Source organism: Salvelinus alpinus, chromosome 37 (genome assembly GCF_045679555.1).
Source record: "Salvelinus alpinus chromosome 37, SLU_Salpinus.1, whole genome shotgun sequence".
Lineage (NCBI taxonomy): Eukaryota > Metazoa > Chordata > Actinopteri > Salmoniformes > Salmonidae > Salvelinus > Salvelinus alpinus.
The window spans coordinates 18,668,070-18,685,546 of NC_092122.1; the positions used below are offsets into that span (position 1 = coordinate 18,668,070).

General features: G+C 46.9%; 1 protein-coding gene across 2 annotated transcripts in view; it reads right to left on the reverse strand.

Moving 5' to 3' along the window:
* Positions 1 to 2,367: 2,367 nt before the first annotated feature.
* LOC139565981 (proline-rich transmembrane protein 4-like) overlaps positions 2,368 to 17,477 on the reverse strand; it is a 101,135-nt gene continuing 86,025 nt past the window's right edge. For both annotated transcript variants that reach the window (XM_071386741.1, XM_071386742.1), the window contains exon 3: positions 2,368 to 5,313. In XM_071386741.1, coding sequence (XP_071242842.1) covers positions 3,251 to 5,313 — 2,063 coding nt within the window. In that variant the 3' untranslated portion in view covers positions 2,368 to 3,250. The remainder of the gene's footprint in view (positions 5,314 to 17,477) is intronic.

A 17,477-nucleotide genomic window follows, 5' to 3' on the forward strand; every position in this document is an offset into this window, starting at 1 on the left:
ACATCTGACACCCACATCATCACTCTCCCTGCCGACACCCCACACACCCCACGGGAGAGGTCTGGGGGGAACACCTGCAAAACAAACACCATCACCTGGGAAACATGGGATTTTGCACTTACGAAGCGGAACATCAGGGTTTTCACCATAACCCCCTCCCAGAATACCGGTCCCCTTGGTGTGTGTGGGAGTTTGTTGAAGGAAGTATTTGATTGTGTGTGTGTGTGTGTGTGTGTGTGAGAGAGAGAGAGTGTGTGTGAGGACAAACTCAGTGAAGAAGGTGCTGTTGTGCCAACTTCCTCTTCCTGGTGAAACTGAGAGCCATATGCTGTCACCCCTCTGTATTCTTTGGGATCTGCTCGTACCGGCACCTCCACATCAGAAGCCACAAACATCCCAATCAAACTACATATGTGGAAAAACACTTGTCTTGCTACTCTGTGTGCAAGTGTATTGTGGCAATCCTCCTTTATCTATGTAGTTAGCTCTGTTTATGCAGAAAGATGTTAACTGCTCTGAGAAAAGTATTTTGTTCTGTTAAACTTCTGACTGTGATTCAACCGACAGACTCATTGGCTGGGACTATAGACTAGGTGACGTTCCCTCGCCGTAGTGGCCATGTCAAACCCCCCTTAGTCGACGTGAACCAATAAACTAGTGGCCTATCACAATGCTTCTAGTGTGTTGAGAGCACGGTCGGGGCCAAAAGATAGACATCGGCCATAGATCAAGGAACGTGTTTAAAACCACAGTGTCGGTCAACGATGGGTAATACGATCATCTTTTAGACTGGAATGAAACGAGTTTAGAGAGAATTGTTTGATTTAAAAGCTGTAAAGCAGGGTTCCCCAACTGGCAGCCCACGTGGTTTCATTTGGCCCAGTGAATAAATAAATAATTATTATGCTTGGAACAAAAGAGTGTAAAAACACCAGTTAATCAGAACCAAGTGATTTTTATTTTTGGAAACCTGTTCCCAAGTATTCCTACAGATAATACAGAGATGTGATCGTATACAAAATGTAAGCAAGGTTTGCAATGATTGTTTAAGTCATATTATATCTGTTTGGGCCTCCTGCGGTCAATTTGCAGTCTACAAATGATTTGTAATTATGTTCCGGCCCATCCACCCAGGAAATGGTCCGCGGCTGAATGTAGATGCCGATCTCTGCTGAAGAAAGTCCCAGTGGCTCTAAGGAGCATGAAGGCTTTTCATATGCATGCTTTTTAGTTTTTTAAAGCCTCAACACGGCTCTATTTATATTCCGCTTTTTTCTAATTCCGTACATACTGCCAAATGTATCAACATGCTCTCTGTGACACTTTGGTGTTATTCATACTTAAAGCCCAAATTAAAGCTATGAATCGCCAGCAGTGTAGTCCCTCGCTCCACCCCTGTCCCAGGTTGTGGCACCGATTGCTAGCAGCTTTGACCTGTTCTGATTACCAGAGTTATGCCTTGAAATGGGGTAGATGATGACCGCACACGACGGAAAGTCTTAAATTCCCGTAAGAACTGTGTTGTATGTGCATGGCGCTATACGTCCTCCTCACCCCCTTTCTCACTGTTTTGAGATACTGTATCTATATCATTCAGCTTATGTAGGAATAGATTTTTCTAAAGTTTTTCGTAAACAGATGTCCTTTTTGCCAGATGTTTTTTTTAGGATGTCTCTAAGCTGTAGGAGTGACTTTCTTTCCGTTTTGTGCTAATGTACTTTGCCCTACCGGGACCTCACTTGACTAACAGTGCTCTTACAGCTGACATGAATATTAAGTAAATATGTACATGAAGATGTATGGAGAGTTATATACCTGTATCCTGTTTGAAATGGTTGTTTGCCGTCTCCCACCTTTTAGTTATGAAAATCCCCACTGACTATGAAACAGGCCTTGTTTACAATGGGATTACAACAGAAACCAGTTGCTAATGCTGTAAAAAAAAATAAAGTCAAAATATGTTGATTTGTGGGTTGTTATTAAGGCTGGGAATTGCCAGGGACCTCAGGATGCAATATATTATCACGATACTTGTGTGCTGATACGATATGTATTACGATTCTAATGATTCTGTATGTATTGCGATTCAATGTTCCAAACATATTTCTCACCATATGTCTGTTGCAGAGGGACAAGAGTCATGAGTTTTGATCAGTCATGGAAGTAAAAGTGTTGAATACAAATTGTCTACCTTCCTTAAAAAGCTGGAGATCAAGCTATGAAGGAAAAATACTGGTGTTTTGGGGCAGGTACAGCCAACTGGTGCAAAAATAATATTGCCTTGTCAAAAATATCCCCAAATGTAACGATAGAAGATACGTTATACATGACCTGAAACTTGGTGAAAACAAAACATACACACTTAAATGTTGACATTTCTCTTTATTTAATCATGTTTTGAGTAAAGTTTTTTTAAACGTTAATAAAATATTAAGCGGCTCATAAAATGTACTGTGTGTCAGTCAGAAGTTAAAGCACAATAGTATCGGCGCTATTCTACCAGTATAGTTCACTGCTGCTCCACTACAATGTTGCTGTTAGTTCAAATCAAGCTTTCCTTTATTGGATGGATCTTAAAGCACATCTCTAACATGTCTAATTCTTGATGTAGAGGCTCACAAACAATATATTTTACTGAATTGAAACAACTTGGCATTGAATAACAATCTAACTCTATGAAAATGTGAAGTACATTTGTTTTATAAGTCCCGTGTAGCTCAGTTGGTAGAGCATGGTGCTTGCAACACCAGGGTTTGATTCCCACGGGGGACCAGTATGGAGAAGAAGAAAAAGTATGCACTCACAATCTGGATAAGAGTATGCTAAAATGTTAAAATAAGATTTCAGTAGTCGTTTATTAAGTGCTTATTTCAATCACAGTATTATTTATTTGAATGCAAAACGTTTTGTACAAATGTATTTTGCTTTCCTGTTCCCCTCTTGAAATGTACAGGAAAACGCAACTTTTATTAACGTATCAAACTTCATCATCCAATAGCAAATGTGAAAAAAATGTCACAAATTTCTCCTTGGCATGTGGCATTCTGTGCCACTTAAAAGACTCTTGTCAACATTCTCAAACAAACCTTCAGTTCATTTACTCAAACATTTTGCACTATTTTACCTTTCTTGACAATGAAGCCTAGCTCGTTGCTCCTTACAGATTGTCACGCCATCTTGAATCCTTCTTCACAACACCTTATTTCAGTCCAGTCCTCAGTCTTTAGCCCTTGACTGTTGAGAGCTCTGCCTACAGGTCAATTGTCTCACTGCAGATGCTCATCGCATCAATCTGTCTGCAGACATTGATGAACTCCTCTTGTACGGACCGGTCCGCTTCAGACTCTAGGTCAAGACTCTCCTGTGAGGCTGACCCCAGTGTGCGATAGTGTCTCTGCATGTGTGAGCCCTGGTGACTGGAGGCTGTAATGCGGCTTGAGCTAACGCCTAGGGATGGGGGTTGGGCGTGCCCCTCTGGGCTGGAACAGAGGACCAGAGAGGACCCCCCTAGTGAGGGTCTGTACAGGGAGCAGGAGGAGGAACTTCCCCTCCAGCGTTCTGGGGAAGAGCAGCTGGAGTTGGAGGACAGGGAGGGAGATGGTGGAGCACCCAGGATGGTGTCTCCCGCCATAGGTTGGTTTGGTAGAGGGGTTGGGGGCGGAGGGACCATCTCCACGCAGGAGGTCGTCCGGTACAGGCCTGGGGCGGCTGAGAGGGTCTCTCGAAGCACCTGGCCACCATTGGGCAGGGTGGACGTGGAGTAGGGGATGTTGAGTGACAGGTCACTGCAGCAAAAGGGTATCGGTCTGAAGAGGCTTATGGGAAAGAGGTCCTCGCTGAAGAGTGCCTCGTCAATACTACGGCGCAGGTTGATGGGCGATGGCGGCCGCAGGTCAGCCGTGGAGTCGCTGGTGAAGGAGGAACCCCCGGACGCCTCTCCACCACCCCTGTCCTCGGGCTTGCTGGAGCCAGGCAGATCCAAATTCAGGTCCAGGTCTCTGTAAGCCAAGGCCCGGTTGCTGTGGTACAGGAGGTCCAGGCCGTTCAAGCTGCTGCCTAGCCTTTCATCCACCAGCGTGTAGAGGGGCAGGCACTCTGTCTCCCCGTGCCCAATGTCGCAGATGGCCAGCTTCTCCTGCTGGCTCAGGGTCCACTGGTAGGTTCCCGGCATAATGGGCGACTTGATCGCCAGCAGCTCCGTCCAGCAGCTTCCAGGCTGGGGAAGGTGGTCAGAGCAGTAGATTGGCTGGGCCACCACCAGGGCTAGGGTGAGACAAACTCCGGCCTCACAAACCCTGCAGCTGAGCTGGAAGGTCCACCAAGGCCAGGGGCGGAACACATCTGCTCCTCCGGCGAGCCCCAGAGAGTGGAGCATGGCGTACAGCTGCAGCCCGGCGCAAGCCAGGCAGAACAGAGCCGAAAGGCACACTGTCGCAGCCGCACGGTCCCAGTCCCTGCTCTCTGCGAATGGACAGCGGTTGTATCGCTCAGCTGGCGTGGGCGAAGTGTTATTCAGGTGGTAAATGTGCTTTGAGTCCGCCCGTACGTAGCAGAAGAACACAAAATAGGCGACCGATAGAAAAGAAACCAGCGCCACAAACGCTCCCCGGGAGATGAGCGAGATGAAGAGGCAGAAGGGCACCCTCCTTTGGTAGAGCCTCAGCAGTGCGATGGGACCGAAAGCTGCTGCGAAGTGCAGCAACACCAGACAGGCCAGGAAACAGGGTCTCTGGAAGGCTGAGTAGGATAGCTGCATCCTGGAGCGCATGGAGAGGAGCAGGAAGACCAGGCCGAAGGCTGCAGTCAGGCAGGGGAATGGGGCTTCATAGAGCAGCAGGGAGGCCTCGGTGGAGGGCAGCCGGTCCTGGTGGCCGTAGGCATCGTAGAGGAGGGAGAAAGCCCTGGTACACCCTGCAGCCAGGAGGAAGACGCTGACCAGGGCGAAGTAGCCACAGCCGGAAGGGCAGCGCAGGGGCAGGCACAGCAGGTTGAGTGCCGAGGCCAGGGTCACCATGGCGAAGATGGAGCCCAGACCGTACACGTGTGCATCCCAGGCTAACCCCCAGGCGGCCATGGCGCTGTTCCAATCAGAGTGCAGGGATATGAACATGGGCCGGGCCAGAATCAGGAAGGGGTTATTTGATTGGTTAGCGGGGGGGGTGTTGGCGGTGGGGAGGACGTCAGAGGTGGTAGGCGGCGCCCAGGTGTCGGAGATGTTGCAGATTCCCGAACGTTCCTGATTGCAGTCTGGGAGGTAGGTGACTTCACTGCCCGTTGGGTCAGACAGCCAGTCTTCAGGATCAGGAAGGTTACCTGAAAAAAACATTGGGAAAATATAGAATTTCAATTTTGATTCCATAAAATGTTGATCGCTTCCTAAAAAAACAATTTGTCATGAGGTTTGACATGTGAAATCCACCTGTGGCCATCTGACCGTCCAAAATATAGATCAATACCATATGCAGCAGCGTCTATACAGCGCAATGCTGCACAGCCACATCTGTCCTCAGGATGCTGTTTTCTGATAACAGCATAGTAATAGAATTTACCAGCAGAGGGCAACACCCAAGAGAGTCCATCCTAAACAGGCACACATGAGAATACACAACGTTTACTCAACATTCGAGCCTAGACACCAATGGGCTGAGGGCCAAGTCTGCGAAAGCATGTATAAAAGGCAGAGGCTGCAAGGAGGCAACTTCCAACCGGACTGGGCCTAGAAAGGTGGGAAGAGAAAAGGGCAGATCAGTGGGGCCAGAAGACCACAGAGCTGGTTCCTTCTTTCTATGACATAAGCAGCCAGTGAACATCTGTTGTTTCCATACAAACATGGCTGACGATGATTGTATTATAAATGTTATATAGGGCACCGTGGGAGGAAATGGCTGTTTGTGGCTTGGTTTGGGACAGACTGGGAGTGTCCCTTTTTAAATTTTCCATGCGTGTATGTATGAACTCTGGCTTGGCTGCAAGACTCATCTGCACTGTTAAACGTATATGTTTATAAAGGCTACTGGTAAGATCAATGCATGGAAGATGACTTGGATGTGTACCTAGTAGTCATTACACACAAACAAATGCATCACGAATGGGCACCAGCGACGGTTTCCCTCGCACGGTTTTAGGCTCTTCCTTTTCAAAGCGAGCTTTACAGACTTCGCCTGCCAACATCTTACATCACGTCCATAATAGCCATTAGCCAAAGCATTATCCTCAATCAATGCCACTTCAGTAAAACAGATCAGCTAGGACATCAAACAGACCAGTGCGTACCCATTTATTTCCATGCTGCTCCTCACTCCTCCTATAGAAGAGGTGAAAACAGAGAGAAACAGGCCGAATTACATCTTGTATCCAGACACAGACACACAGCCTCATCAGTCATTCAAGCCCAGCCCTATCAGATATAATCTACAGGAGGTTGGTGGCACCTTGATTGGGGAGGACAGGCTTGTGGTAATGGCTGGAGCAGAATCAATGGAATGGTATCATTCCGTTCGCTCCGTTCCAGACATTATTATTATGAGCCGTCCTCCCCCAGGCTCCTTATTGGGCTACAGAGACGGGGACAAACGAGCAGGATATCCAGGTATACAGGGAGGTACTAGCAGTTACAGAGCTGCATGATTTGTAGGCTGATAGATGTAGAGTACCTTGTGACTGTGAAACGTCTGTCTGTGATAGTGGTGTGAAGTGGACTGTGTGGGTGATTTGAGTGATCCAAATGCAGTTTGGATGATAAAGAAGTGGCAAAATGAGAATACGTCATGTCGGGTGGTACATTGATTGCATGTTGGTATGCAACCTCGATTTATGTACAAACTTCTGTGCCACAAAACTAAGTCATGTATTTATACATTTAAGTTGTCCCTTTTCTCTTGTGATATGAGACCCTAGCTCCTCTGATTGTGTTGTGTGGTAGCTGTCTGTTTCCCCGTCTCAGTCCCAGACCCGTAATGGACTGTTTTGTTTGTGACGTCTCTTTTATACTGGTCCTGTTTCCTCCCTCGAAGACCACTCTTCTTTTCTCTTTCTCTGACACACACGCTCTCTCTTCCTCTCATAACCTCTACCCCATATTTTTGTGTCTCTCTCTTCCTCCTGCCTTGCCCCTTCTCACTCTCTCCCTGTCTAAATACATTGCCTGGCAAACGCTGGCTCAATTGAGCTCTAATGTGAATAGCTTTGGGTATGGTGTGCGTGCATGTGGCCCTGCAACCATATTGTGGATGCTGAAACACAAAACCCAGTGCCTTTTTCTCTCTGTTTAATGCAAGAGTGCTTCCTGTTAACATGGTGTGTTGTAGAAAGGTTGTCATTAAGACTGTATTCTCCACTTCCCATCAGCCTCGCTGGTCCCTCTCATTAGCCGACCAAAGAAACCTCTCCACTCTAATCAGGAAGGCCAACCCACAACACTGACTCCTGAACATTTCTATCAAAGACTGACTCGAGTGGCTGATCCTTTTAAAGAGGGGCTTTAACATAAACCTCGGCGCTGTTCTGCAGAGTACTGATTGTTTTCTTTTGGCACTCGTTTAGTCTTCATTCCGTGCTCAGCCACCGACTCCCGAGATGCAGTGTGAGTTGATGACGAAACCGTCAAGCTCTGGGAAATATGAACCTGAGTGAGCGATTTGTCTCGCGGCACGACATCACCATTTATATTTTACCTCTGACAGACGGTTACGAGACGGGCGACCGTGGCTTTAATCATGGCGCCAATGCGGTGAAATACTGACTGACAATGTTTTAAGAGGCTTTGTTTTTCCCTGATGCAGTGTTTTTTAATTAGGCACGCTGAATCTTTAATGGGCAGAAATGAAAAGCGGTTAAAGCGGTTCCACCGTGCATCGTTCCATGATGTTTCTCTATCTCTCTCTAGCCCTCTGTAGGATATAGTATACCCTAGCACAACATGGCTATTGATAAATTCCCTTTAAGTTTTGCACAGTTGCACATTTAATGAGTGTCCGTTCAGCTGAATATATAGCAGACTCTGCAGTTACAACAGTCTTGTACACGTCTAAAATCCACTGAGGTGAATCAGCACACTAACAGCTCTGACACAGCTTATTACTCAACTAATCTGGAGGGTGAACTGAACAATACATTGTATTTGTTCTGCCAGGGTTAGAATTACACTGGCTGCCAGGGGTTCTGGGCACTCCCATAACAAATCACTGCCCCTCCCCAAAAGCAATAACATGGCACCCCCATAGAATATTAGTGTTGGTTCAGCCCACTATTTTTCAGCCACCTGTATGAGTCAGTAACTCATTGGAACCATCCCTGATGATGACACCTACAGACAGTAGTTAAATTGTAATAATGTTATGATAAGAGGTGGTGCCTGATATGTTGCTTATCTGTCTGATATGTTGCTTATCTGTCACTAAAATATTCCTTTTGAAGATGGCTATTACTACAGGAGAGACGAGAAGCAGTGTCGTAACAATAATGATGTAATATTGTCATACCAGACACCCGCCTGCACAGTGTGGGAGATGTGGGCGGGGTAAAACACAAACAGGAAGCGCCAGGCGAGGCAACTGCCACTGATAAGTGCGGTCATGTTGTGACAGGCCAGTCGCTTGTTCCGCCCGTTTGTTTACTTTCCTAGGCGATGCCGTAGCTGCCCCGCGGGCACAGTGGAAAACGTGACTGGCGTTTCTGGACTAGAGCCAAGGGTTCCTGCCTGTCTCGCTCGGGTCAAATAATCGCCCATCGGAGCGTCCAGCAAGTCAGCCAGTCCGCCGGCCTGGATACCCGCCCCCGTTGGAATGTGGCCGTGTGACGGGGACAGCGAAGTCCGGTCCGTTCCATCGCGTGTTGGTTCCTAGTTATAGTCTACATTCCACTTGTGACAAACCCCTCAGGTTTACAGTCAGTAACATATATGGATGTCATGTCACTGCCCCCGATTCAATGCCAATGTATGTATGTATGTATGTATGTATGTATGTATGTATGTATGTAGACACCATCATCAATAACAAGCTACTTTACAATAGCTTGGGCAGAGATTTGTATAGATCATTAGAAAATAGAGAAAAATAAGGAAATTCCAACTCATCAGGTGCAGGACAGAAGGAACGTATTCAAGAAAAAGATGACCTGACGATGATCCAACCCGGATCAAAGTGTTGTATTTTTTGTGCGTCTGATTAAATCGCCATTGAAACATACCAGAGTTGCGAACATACTGTAAGGTTCCCATAGTTCAATAGAAGTTGAGCGATTAGTATCAGACTTACGTCAGACAAACTTTTACTATTTTAATGTTTCCATGGTGATGTATGTCTCCTACCTCAGTAGTTATGCCTTAAATGCCCAATGCATCTGTTTTTATCTCAATATCAAATCATTTCTGGGCAACAATTAAGTACCTTATTGTTATTTTTTTCGATAAAAATTTTACAAAAAAAAGAAACAAATTGCTTCTTAGAAAATACATATTTCTCAAGCAAGAATTTTGCTAGGACTATAGTAGTGGTCTGAGTGAGGGGCCTAAGCTTTATGGGAGGGATATGGAACCTCAAAACTAGCTGTTATTGGCAGAGAGGTTTAAAACTCTCTTTGTTATTGGTCTATGGTCGGCAGATAGCCTCAAGGTTAGTGTTGGGCCAGTAACAGAGCCGACAAGGAGAAAAGTCTGTCGCTGTGCCCTTGAGCAAGGTACTAATTGCTTCAGGGGCCCTGGCCGTGACCCCACTCTCTGTGGGTGTCTCAGGGAGAGTTGGGATATGCAAGAAACACATTTCCATTGTACACTTGTGTGTAACAGGACAAATATAAGCACCCCCAAATGATTATTAACTATTGCCTGTCGCCAGGCAGTCCAAAACTACATCCCAACTGAGCAGGCAGAAATCGCAGCCGGTCTTGTCAAACAAAGCTCTTACGTTAATACGGCATTATCAGCATTTTCACAATTTCACACTATTATTCCAACCTCATAGTGTGGAAATACAGGTAACTGACAAAATAATGGAACCACCAACATAAAGTGTCATAATAGGGCGTTGGGCCACCACGAGGCACCTGAACACCTTCAATGTGCCTTGGCAAGTTGGCGTAGATTCTACAAGTGTCTGGAACTCGATAGGAGAGACACCATTCTTCCACGAGAAATTCCATCATTCTGTGTTTTGTTGATGGTGGTGGAAAACACTGTCTCAGTTGCCGCTCCAGAATCTCCCATAAATGTTCCATTGGTTGAGATCTGGTGACTGAGACAGCCATGGCATATGGTTTACATGGTTTTCATGCTCATCAAACCATTCAGTGACCTGTGGATGGGGGCTCCACTCCCATCAGGATAGACATGATTCACCATAGGTTGAAGGTGATCACTCAGAATGGCTGTGTATTAATTGACAGTTACCTTGCCCTCTAAGGGATCGAGTGGACCTAAACCATGCTAGGAAAATGCACCTCACAGAGCCACCAGAACCTTCATTTACTCAAGGGTTTCCATTATTTTGACAGTTACCTGTATATATAAAACACAGGGAAATCACGTTATGACAGCACTGGGCCTTTAATACTCTTAATATTCCCCCCTTTTATTGATTTTCATCACATCAACTGATAGGTAAATAAGAACATCAGTGGTCATGAAGGAAATAGGAGGAAAGGAACCAGTTGAAGACTCTTTGGTCCAGGATCCCAGTGTAAACCTTGACACCTGACTGCAGAACTCAACTCCCACCGACATCCTCCCCTCCATCTTTCTAATTGGTCTCCTGTTGTCCCCCGCGTCAGGAAAATCCAAGGCTTCATTTAGCTTTCATCTGTTTTCCTTCACTTTCAATTTCACTGTCCTCAGAAAGGCAATTCAGCCGGAACGAGTGTTGGAGGAGCTGTCATGCACATTGAAGAGGAGAGAATTATATTTTGTGGTAAAATGGGTTGAGTGGAAAGATCTGATATGTTCCCAAAACTCCTTTACATCAACAGACCCTGGCCTGCTACAGTCCTACATAGGAACATGTTATGGACTAATTTGATCATTGTTAGGATATTTGATTTGCATGATAGGGAGGCAGCAAATTCTCTCTCTCACACACACAAGCCTCTGTGGTGACACGTCATCTGCAGTAGCACATTTAACTAGTCTATTTTTACTATTCGGCTGAATAGATCTGCTATTTCTGGGCAGTAATGTGGGTTACATCTGCTGCGGAGAAGTGGGTTTCAAATGAACTTCTTATTAACACATGATGAATCATTACTGACCAACCACCAGATGTTTCTACTTCCTCTCTACCTGGGATGTTCTTCTGAAAAGGGTTGCTGCTAATCAAACGAAGAGAGTGGAGAGAGAGGAGAGAGAGAGAGTAGAGAGGAGAGGAGAGAGAGAGGAGAGAGAGAGAGGAGAGAGAGAGGAGAGGGAGAGAGAGGAGAGAGAGAGAGGGAGAGTAGAGAGGTCCTTAGCTAGACTCCGGCTGGTAATTGTTCAACAACACGGTTCCAACCAACAGTCACCTCCCTTTGGAGGCAATTAGAGACTGTAGGAAGGGCTGAGGGAAATGTTTCTGCCTGGCTGCTGTGACTCTCAGACAGATTACAGCAAGTTTGACAGATTGTAACAGTAATAGGCTGCTTTGCTCTTCAAACTGACAGTGTGTTGAGCTAGATTGGGAAAGTAAGTAAGCGAGGAGTGATTGGAGGGCTTGTGATGCATTCAAGTGTGTGTGTGTGTGTGTGTTTCTAAGGCTGTGTGCGTGCGTATCTTTGTGTGTCCAGTATCTTATTTGTGTTTGTGTGATGTTAAGTGCGATCCAGTTACCTGTAATCAGTGGCTTTAACGTTGTCGTCGTAATGACTCCTGGTGGTGTTTGTATTTATTATGGATCCCCATTAGTTCCTGCCAAGGCAGCAGCTACCCTTCCTGGGGTTTATTATGGATCCCCATTAGTTCCTGCCAAGGCAGCAGCTACTCTTCCTGGGGTTTATTATGGATCCCCAGTAGTTCCTGCCAAGGCAGCAGCTACTCTTCCTGGGGTTTATTATGGATCCCCAGTAGTTCCTGCCAAGGCAGCAGCTACTCTTCCTGGGGTTTATTATGGATCCCCAGTAGTTCCTGCCAAGGCAGCAGCTACTCTTCCTGGGGTCCAGCAAAATTAAGGCAGTTATACACTTTTAAAAACATTACAATACATTCATAGCAGATTTCACAACACACTAAGTGTGTGCCCTCAGGCCCCTACTCCACTAAGGTGTATTTTATTTATTTTTTATCAGTTTGTTTTATATGATTCTACTGCTGGCATTAGTTACCTGATGTGGAAAAGAGTTCCATGTAGTCATGGCTCCATGTAATACTGCCTCCCATGGTCTGTTCTGGACTTGGGGACTGTAAAGAAACCTGTGGTGTCATGTCTTGTGCATAGATGTCTGAGCTGTGTGCTAGTCGTTTGAACAGACAGCTCAGTGTTTTCAACATGTCAATACCTCTAACAAATACAAGTAGGGATAAAGTCTGTCCTCCACTTTGAGCCAGGAGAGATTGACATGCATATTATTAATGTTTGCTCTCTGTGTACATCCACGGGCCAGACGTGCTGCCCTGTTCTGGGCCAATTGTAATTTTCCTTCCTAAGTCCCTCTGTGGCACCTGACCACACGACTGAACAGTAGTCCAGGTCGACCAAACTAGGGACTGTAGGACCTGCCTTTTTGATAGTGTTGTTAAGAAAGCAGAGCAGCGCTTTATTATGGACTGACTTCTCCCCATCTTAGCTACTGTTGTATTAATATGTTTTAACCATGACAGTATACAATCCAGGATTACTCCAAGCAGTTTAGTCACCTCAACTTGCTCAATTTCCACATGATTTATTACAATATTTAGTTGAGGTTTAGTGAATGATTTGTCCCAAATACAATGCTTTTAGTTTTTGAAATATAAAGGACTAACTCATTCCTGTGGTGTCCTCTCTACAGGATACACCACATCTTCATCCCCATCGTGCCGCTCCTCATCAGGCACCACTGAGGAGATAGAGTTACGCAATTCAAACTCTGAGACAATAGAAAACAACATACTGTAGGGTACAGTACTGCACATGACTTAAATCACGACCACTCTGAGATCGTTAGAGCAACACAGATTACGGGAATACTCTGTAATCTCCAGGTCGCCGAGAGAAAATGACACAGTTTAATCCTGAACTGGCGTGTCTTGGAAGGCAGTTGAGAGATCTGCATGGCAGAATGGGAGGAAGATTTCATAACCCAGATATGTCAAATGCATCCTTCTCTCATCCGTTTAGCCGTAGCCAGCCATCCGTGGTCCAGTAGCCGGGCCTGTGTAGTCTAATCACACTGACTTCTTCCTCTGTGTGTGTGTGTGCATGCGTGTGTGTGTGGATATGCATCCTGACCTGTTACGGCCTGACATCAATGTCTCTGCCACATCATCCATCTTACAGATGTAACAAGGGCAAAACAACGGCAAACTATTTCCATTTATCTCAAGTCAAAGCACTCATACAGAACAGACTGAACAGACTGAACAGAACAGAGACTGCCTTATTCTAAAGCCATCTCTCTCATTCTCTCTCACACGCTCGCTCCCTCTCTCCTCTCTCCTCTCTCTTCTCTCCTTTCGATGCATCTTAAGCACTTATCTAGTATCAGCGTACCACAACCCAAACTCTTAATTCTTAATCTATCGCCAGTCCTCCATTCTAAACCTCTTGGGCTAAAGGTCCATGCCCTGACAGACTGGGGTCTAAAGCAGAGCCCACCCATTCCCTGACAGACTGGGGTCTAAAGCAGAGCTCACCCATTCCCTGACAGACTGGGGTCTAAAGCAGAGCTCACCCATTCCCTGACAGACTGGGGTCTAAAGCAGAGCCCACCCATTCCCTGACAGACTGGGGTCTAAAGCAGAGCTCACCCATTCCCTGACAGACTGGGGTCTAAAGCAGAGCTCACCCATTCCCTGACAGACTGGGGTCTAAAGCAGAGCCCACCCATTCACTGACACACTGGGGTCTAAAGCAGAGTCCACCCATTCCCTGACAGACTGGGGTCTAAAGCAGAGCTCACCCATTCCCTGACAGACTGGGGTCTAAAGCAGAGCTCACCCATTCCCTGACAGACTGGGGTCTAAAGCAGAGCTCACCCATTCCCTGACAGACTGGGGTCTAAAGCAGAGCCCACCCATTCCCTGACAGACTGGGGTCTAAAGCAGAGCCCACCCATTCCCTGACAGACTGGGGTCTAAAGCAGAGCCCACCCATTCCCTGACAGACTGGGGTCTAAAGCAGAGCCCACCCATTCCCTGACAGACTGGGGTCTAAAGCAGAGCTCACCCATTCCCTGACAGACTGGGGTCTAAAGCAGAGCTCACCCATTCCCTGACAGACTGGGGTCTAAAGCAGAGCCCACCCATTCCCTGACAGACTGGGGTCTAAAGCAGAGCCCACCCATTCCCTGACAGACTGGGGTCTAAAGCAGAGCTCACCCATTCCCTGACAGACAGGGGTCTAAAGCAGAGCCCACCCATTCCCTGACAGACTGGGGTCTAAAGCAGAGCTCACCCAATCCCTGACAGACTGGGGTCTAAAGCAGAGCTCACCCATTCCCTGACAGACTGGGGTCTAAAGCAGAGCTCACCCATTCCCTGACAGACTGGGGTCTAAAGCAGAGCCCACCCATTCCCTGACAGACTGGGGTCTAAAGCAGAGCCCACCCATTCCCTGACAGACTGGGGTCTAAAGCAGAGCTCACCCATTCCCTGACAGACTGGGGTCTAAAGCAGAGCCCACCCATTCCCTGACAGACTGGGGTCTAAAGCAGAGTCCACCCATTCCCTGACAGACTGGGGTCTAAAGCAGAGTCCACCCATTCCCTGACAGACTGGGGTCTAAAGCAGAGTCCACCCATTCCCTGACAGACTGGGGTCTAAAGCAGAGCCCACCCATTCCCTGACAGACTGGGGTCTAAAGCAGAGCTCACCCATTCCCTGACAGACTGGGGTATAAAGCAGAGTCCACCCATTCCCTGACAGACTGGGGTCTAAAGCAGAGCCCACCCATTCCCTGACAGACTGGGGTCTAAAGCAGAGCCCACCCATTCCCTGACAGACTGGGGTCTAAAGCAGAGGCCACCCATTCCCTGACAGACTGGGGTCTAAAGCAGAGCCCACCCATTCCCTGACAGACTGGGGTCTAAAGCAGAGCCCACCCATTCCCTGACAGACTGGAGTCTAAAGCAGAGCCCACCCATTCCCTGACAGACTGGGGTCTAAAGCAGAGCTCACCCATTCCCTGACAGACTGGGGTCTAAAGCAGAGCTCACCCATTCCCTGACAGACTGGGGTCTAAAGCAGAGCCCACCCATCACTGCATCACTCTGTTGACCTCTGCACAGCTGGAGAGAGGCTGAATTATGAGGAGTGCAGATGTGGTGACACACACACTGGTATACACAGAGACACACAGGGCATCAATACACACACACACACACACACACACTGGAATACACAGAGACACAAGGGCATCAATACACACACTCACTGGTATACAAAGAGACACACAGGGCATCAATACACACACACCCACACAAACACTGGTATACACAGAGACACACATGGCATCAATACACACACTGGTATACACAGAGACACACAGGGCATCAATACACACACTGGTATACACAGAGACACACAGGGCATATATACACACATGGCATCAATACAAACACTGGCATACACAGAGACACACATGGCATCAATACACACACTGGTATACACAGAGACACACAGGGCATCAATACACACACTGGTATACACAGAGACACACAGGGCATATATACACACACTGGTATACACAGAGACACACAGGGCATCAATACACACACTGGCATACACAGAGACACACAGGGCATCAATACACACACTGGTATACACAGAGACACACAGGGCATATATACACACACACTGGTATACACAGAGACACACAGGGCATCAATACACACACTGGCATACACAGAGACACACAGGGCATCAATACACACACTGGTATACACAGAGACACACAGGGCATCAATACACACACTGGCATACACAGAGACACACAGGGCATCAATACACACACTGGTATACACAGAGACACACAGGGCATATATACACACATGGCATCAATACACACACTGGCATACACAGAGACACACAGGGCATCAATACACACACTGGTATACACAGAGACACACAGGGCATATATACACACATGGCATCAATACACACACTGGCATACACAGAGACACACAGGGCATCAATACACACACACCCACACAAACACTGGTATACACAGAGACACACATGGCATCAATACACACACTGGTATACACAGAGACACACAGGGCATCAATACACACACTGGTATACACAGAGACACACAGGGCATATATACACACATGGCATCAATACAAACACTGGCATACACAGAGACACACATGGCATCAATACACACACTGGTATACACAGAGACACACAGGGCATCAATACACACACTGGTATACACAGAGACACACAGGGCATATATACACACACTGGTATACACAGAGACACACAGGGCATCAATACACACACTGGCATACACAGAGACACACAGGGCATCAATACACACACTGGTATACACAGAGACACACAGGGCATATATACACACACTGGTATACACAGAGACACACAGGGCACCAATACACACACTGGCATACACAGAGACACACAGGGCATCAATACACACACTGGTATACACAGAGACACACAGGGCATCAATACACACACTGGCATACACAGAGACACACAGGGCATCAATACACACACTGGTATACACAGAGACACACAGGGCATATATACACACATGGCATCAATACACACACTGGCATACACAGAGACACACAGGGCATCAATACACACACTGGTATACACAGAGACACACAGGGCATATATACACACATGGCATCAATACACACACTGGCATACACAGAGACACACAGGGCATCAATACACACACTGGCATACACAGAGACACACAGGGCATCAATACACACACTGGTATACACAGAGACACACAGGGCATCAATACACACACTGGCATACACAGAGACACACAGGGCATCAATACACACACTGGTATACACAGAGACACACAGGGCATCAATACACACACTGGCATACACAGAGACACACAGGGCATCAATACACACACTGGCATACACAGAGACACACAGGGCATCAATACACACACTGGTATACACAGAGACACACAGGGCATCAATACACACACTGGCATACACAGAGACACACAGGGCATCAATACACACACTGGTATACACAGAGACACACAGGGCATCAATACACACACTGGCATACACAGAGACACACAGGGCATCAATACACACACTGGCATACACAGAGACACACAGGGCATATATACACACACTGGCATACACAGAGACAC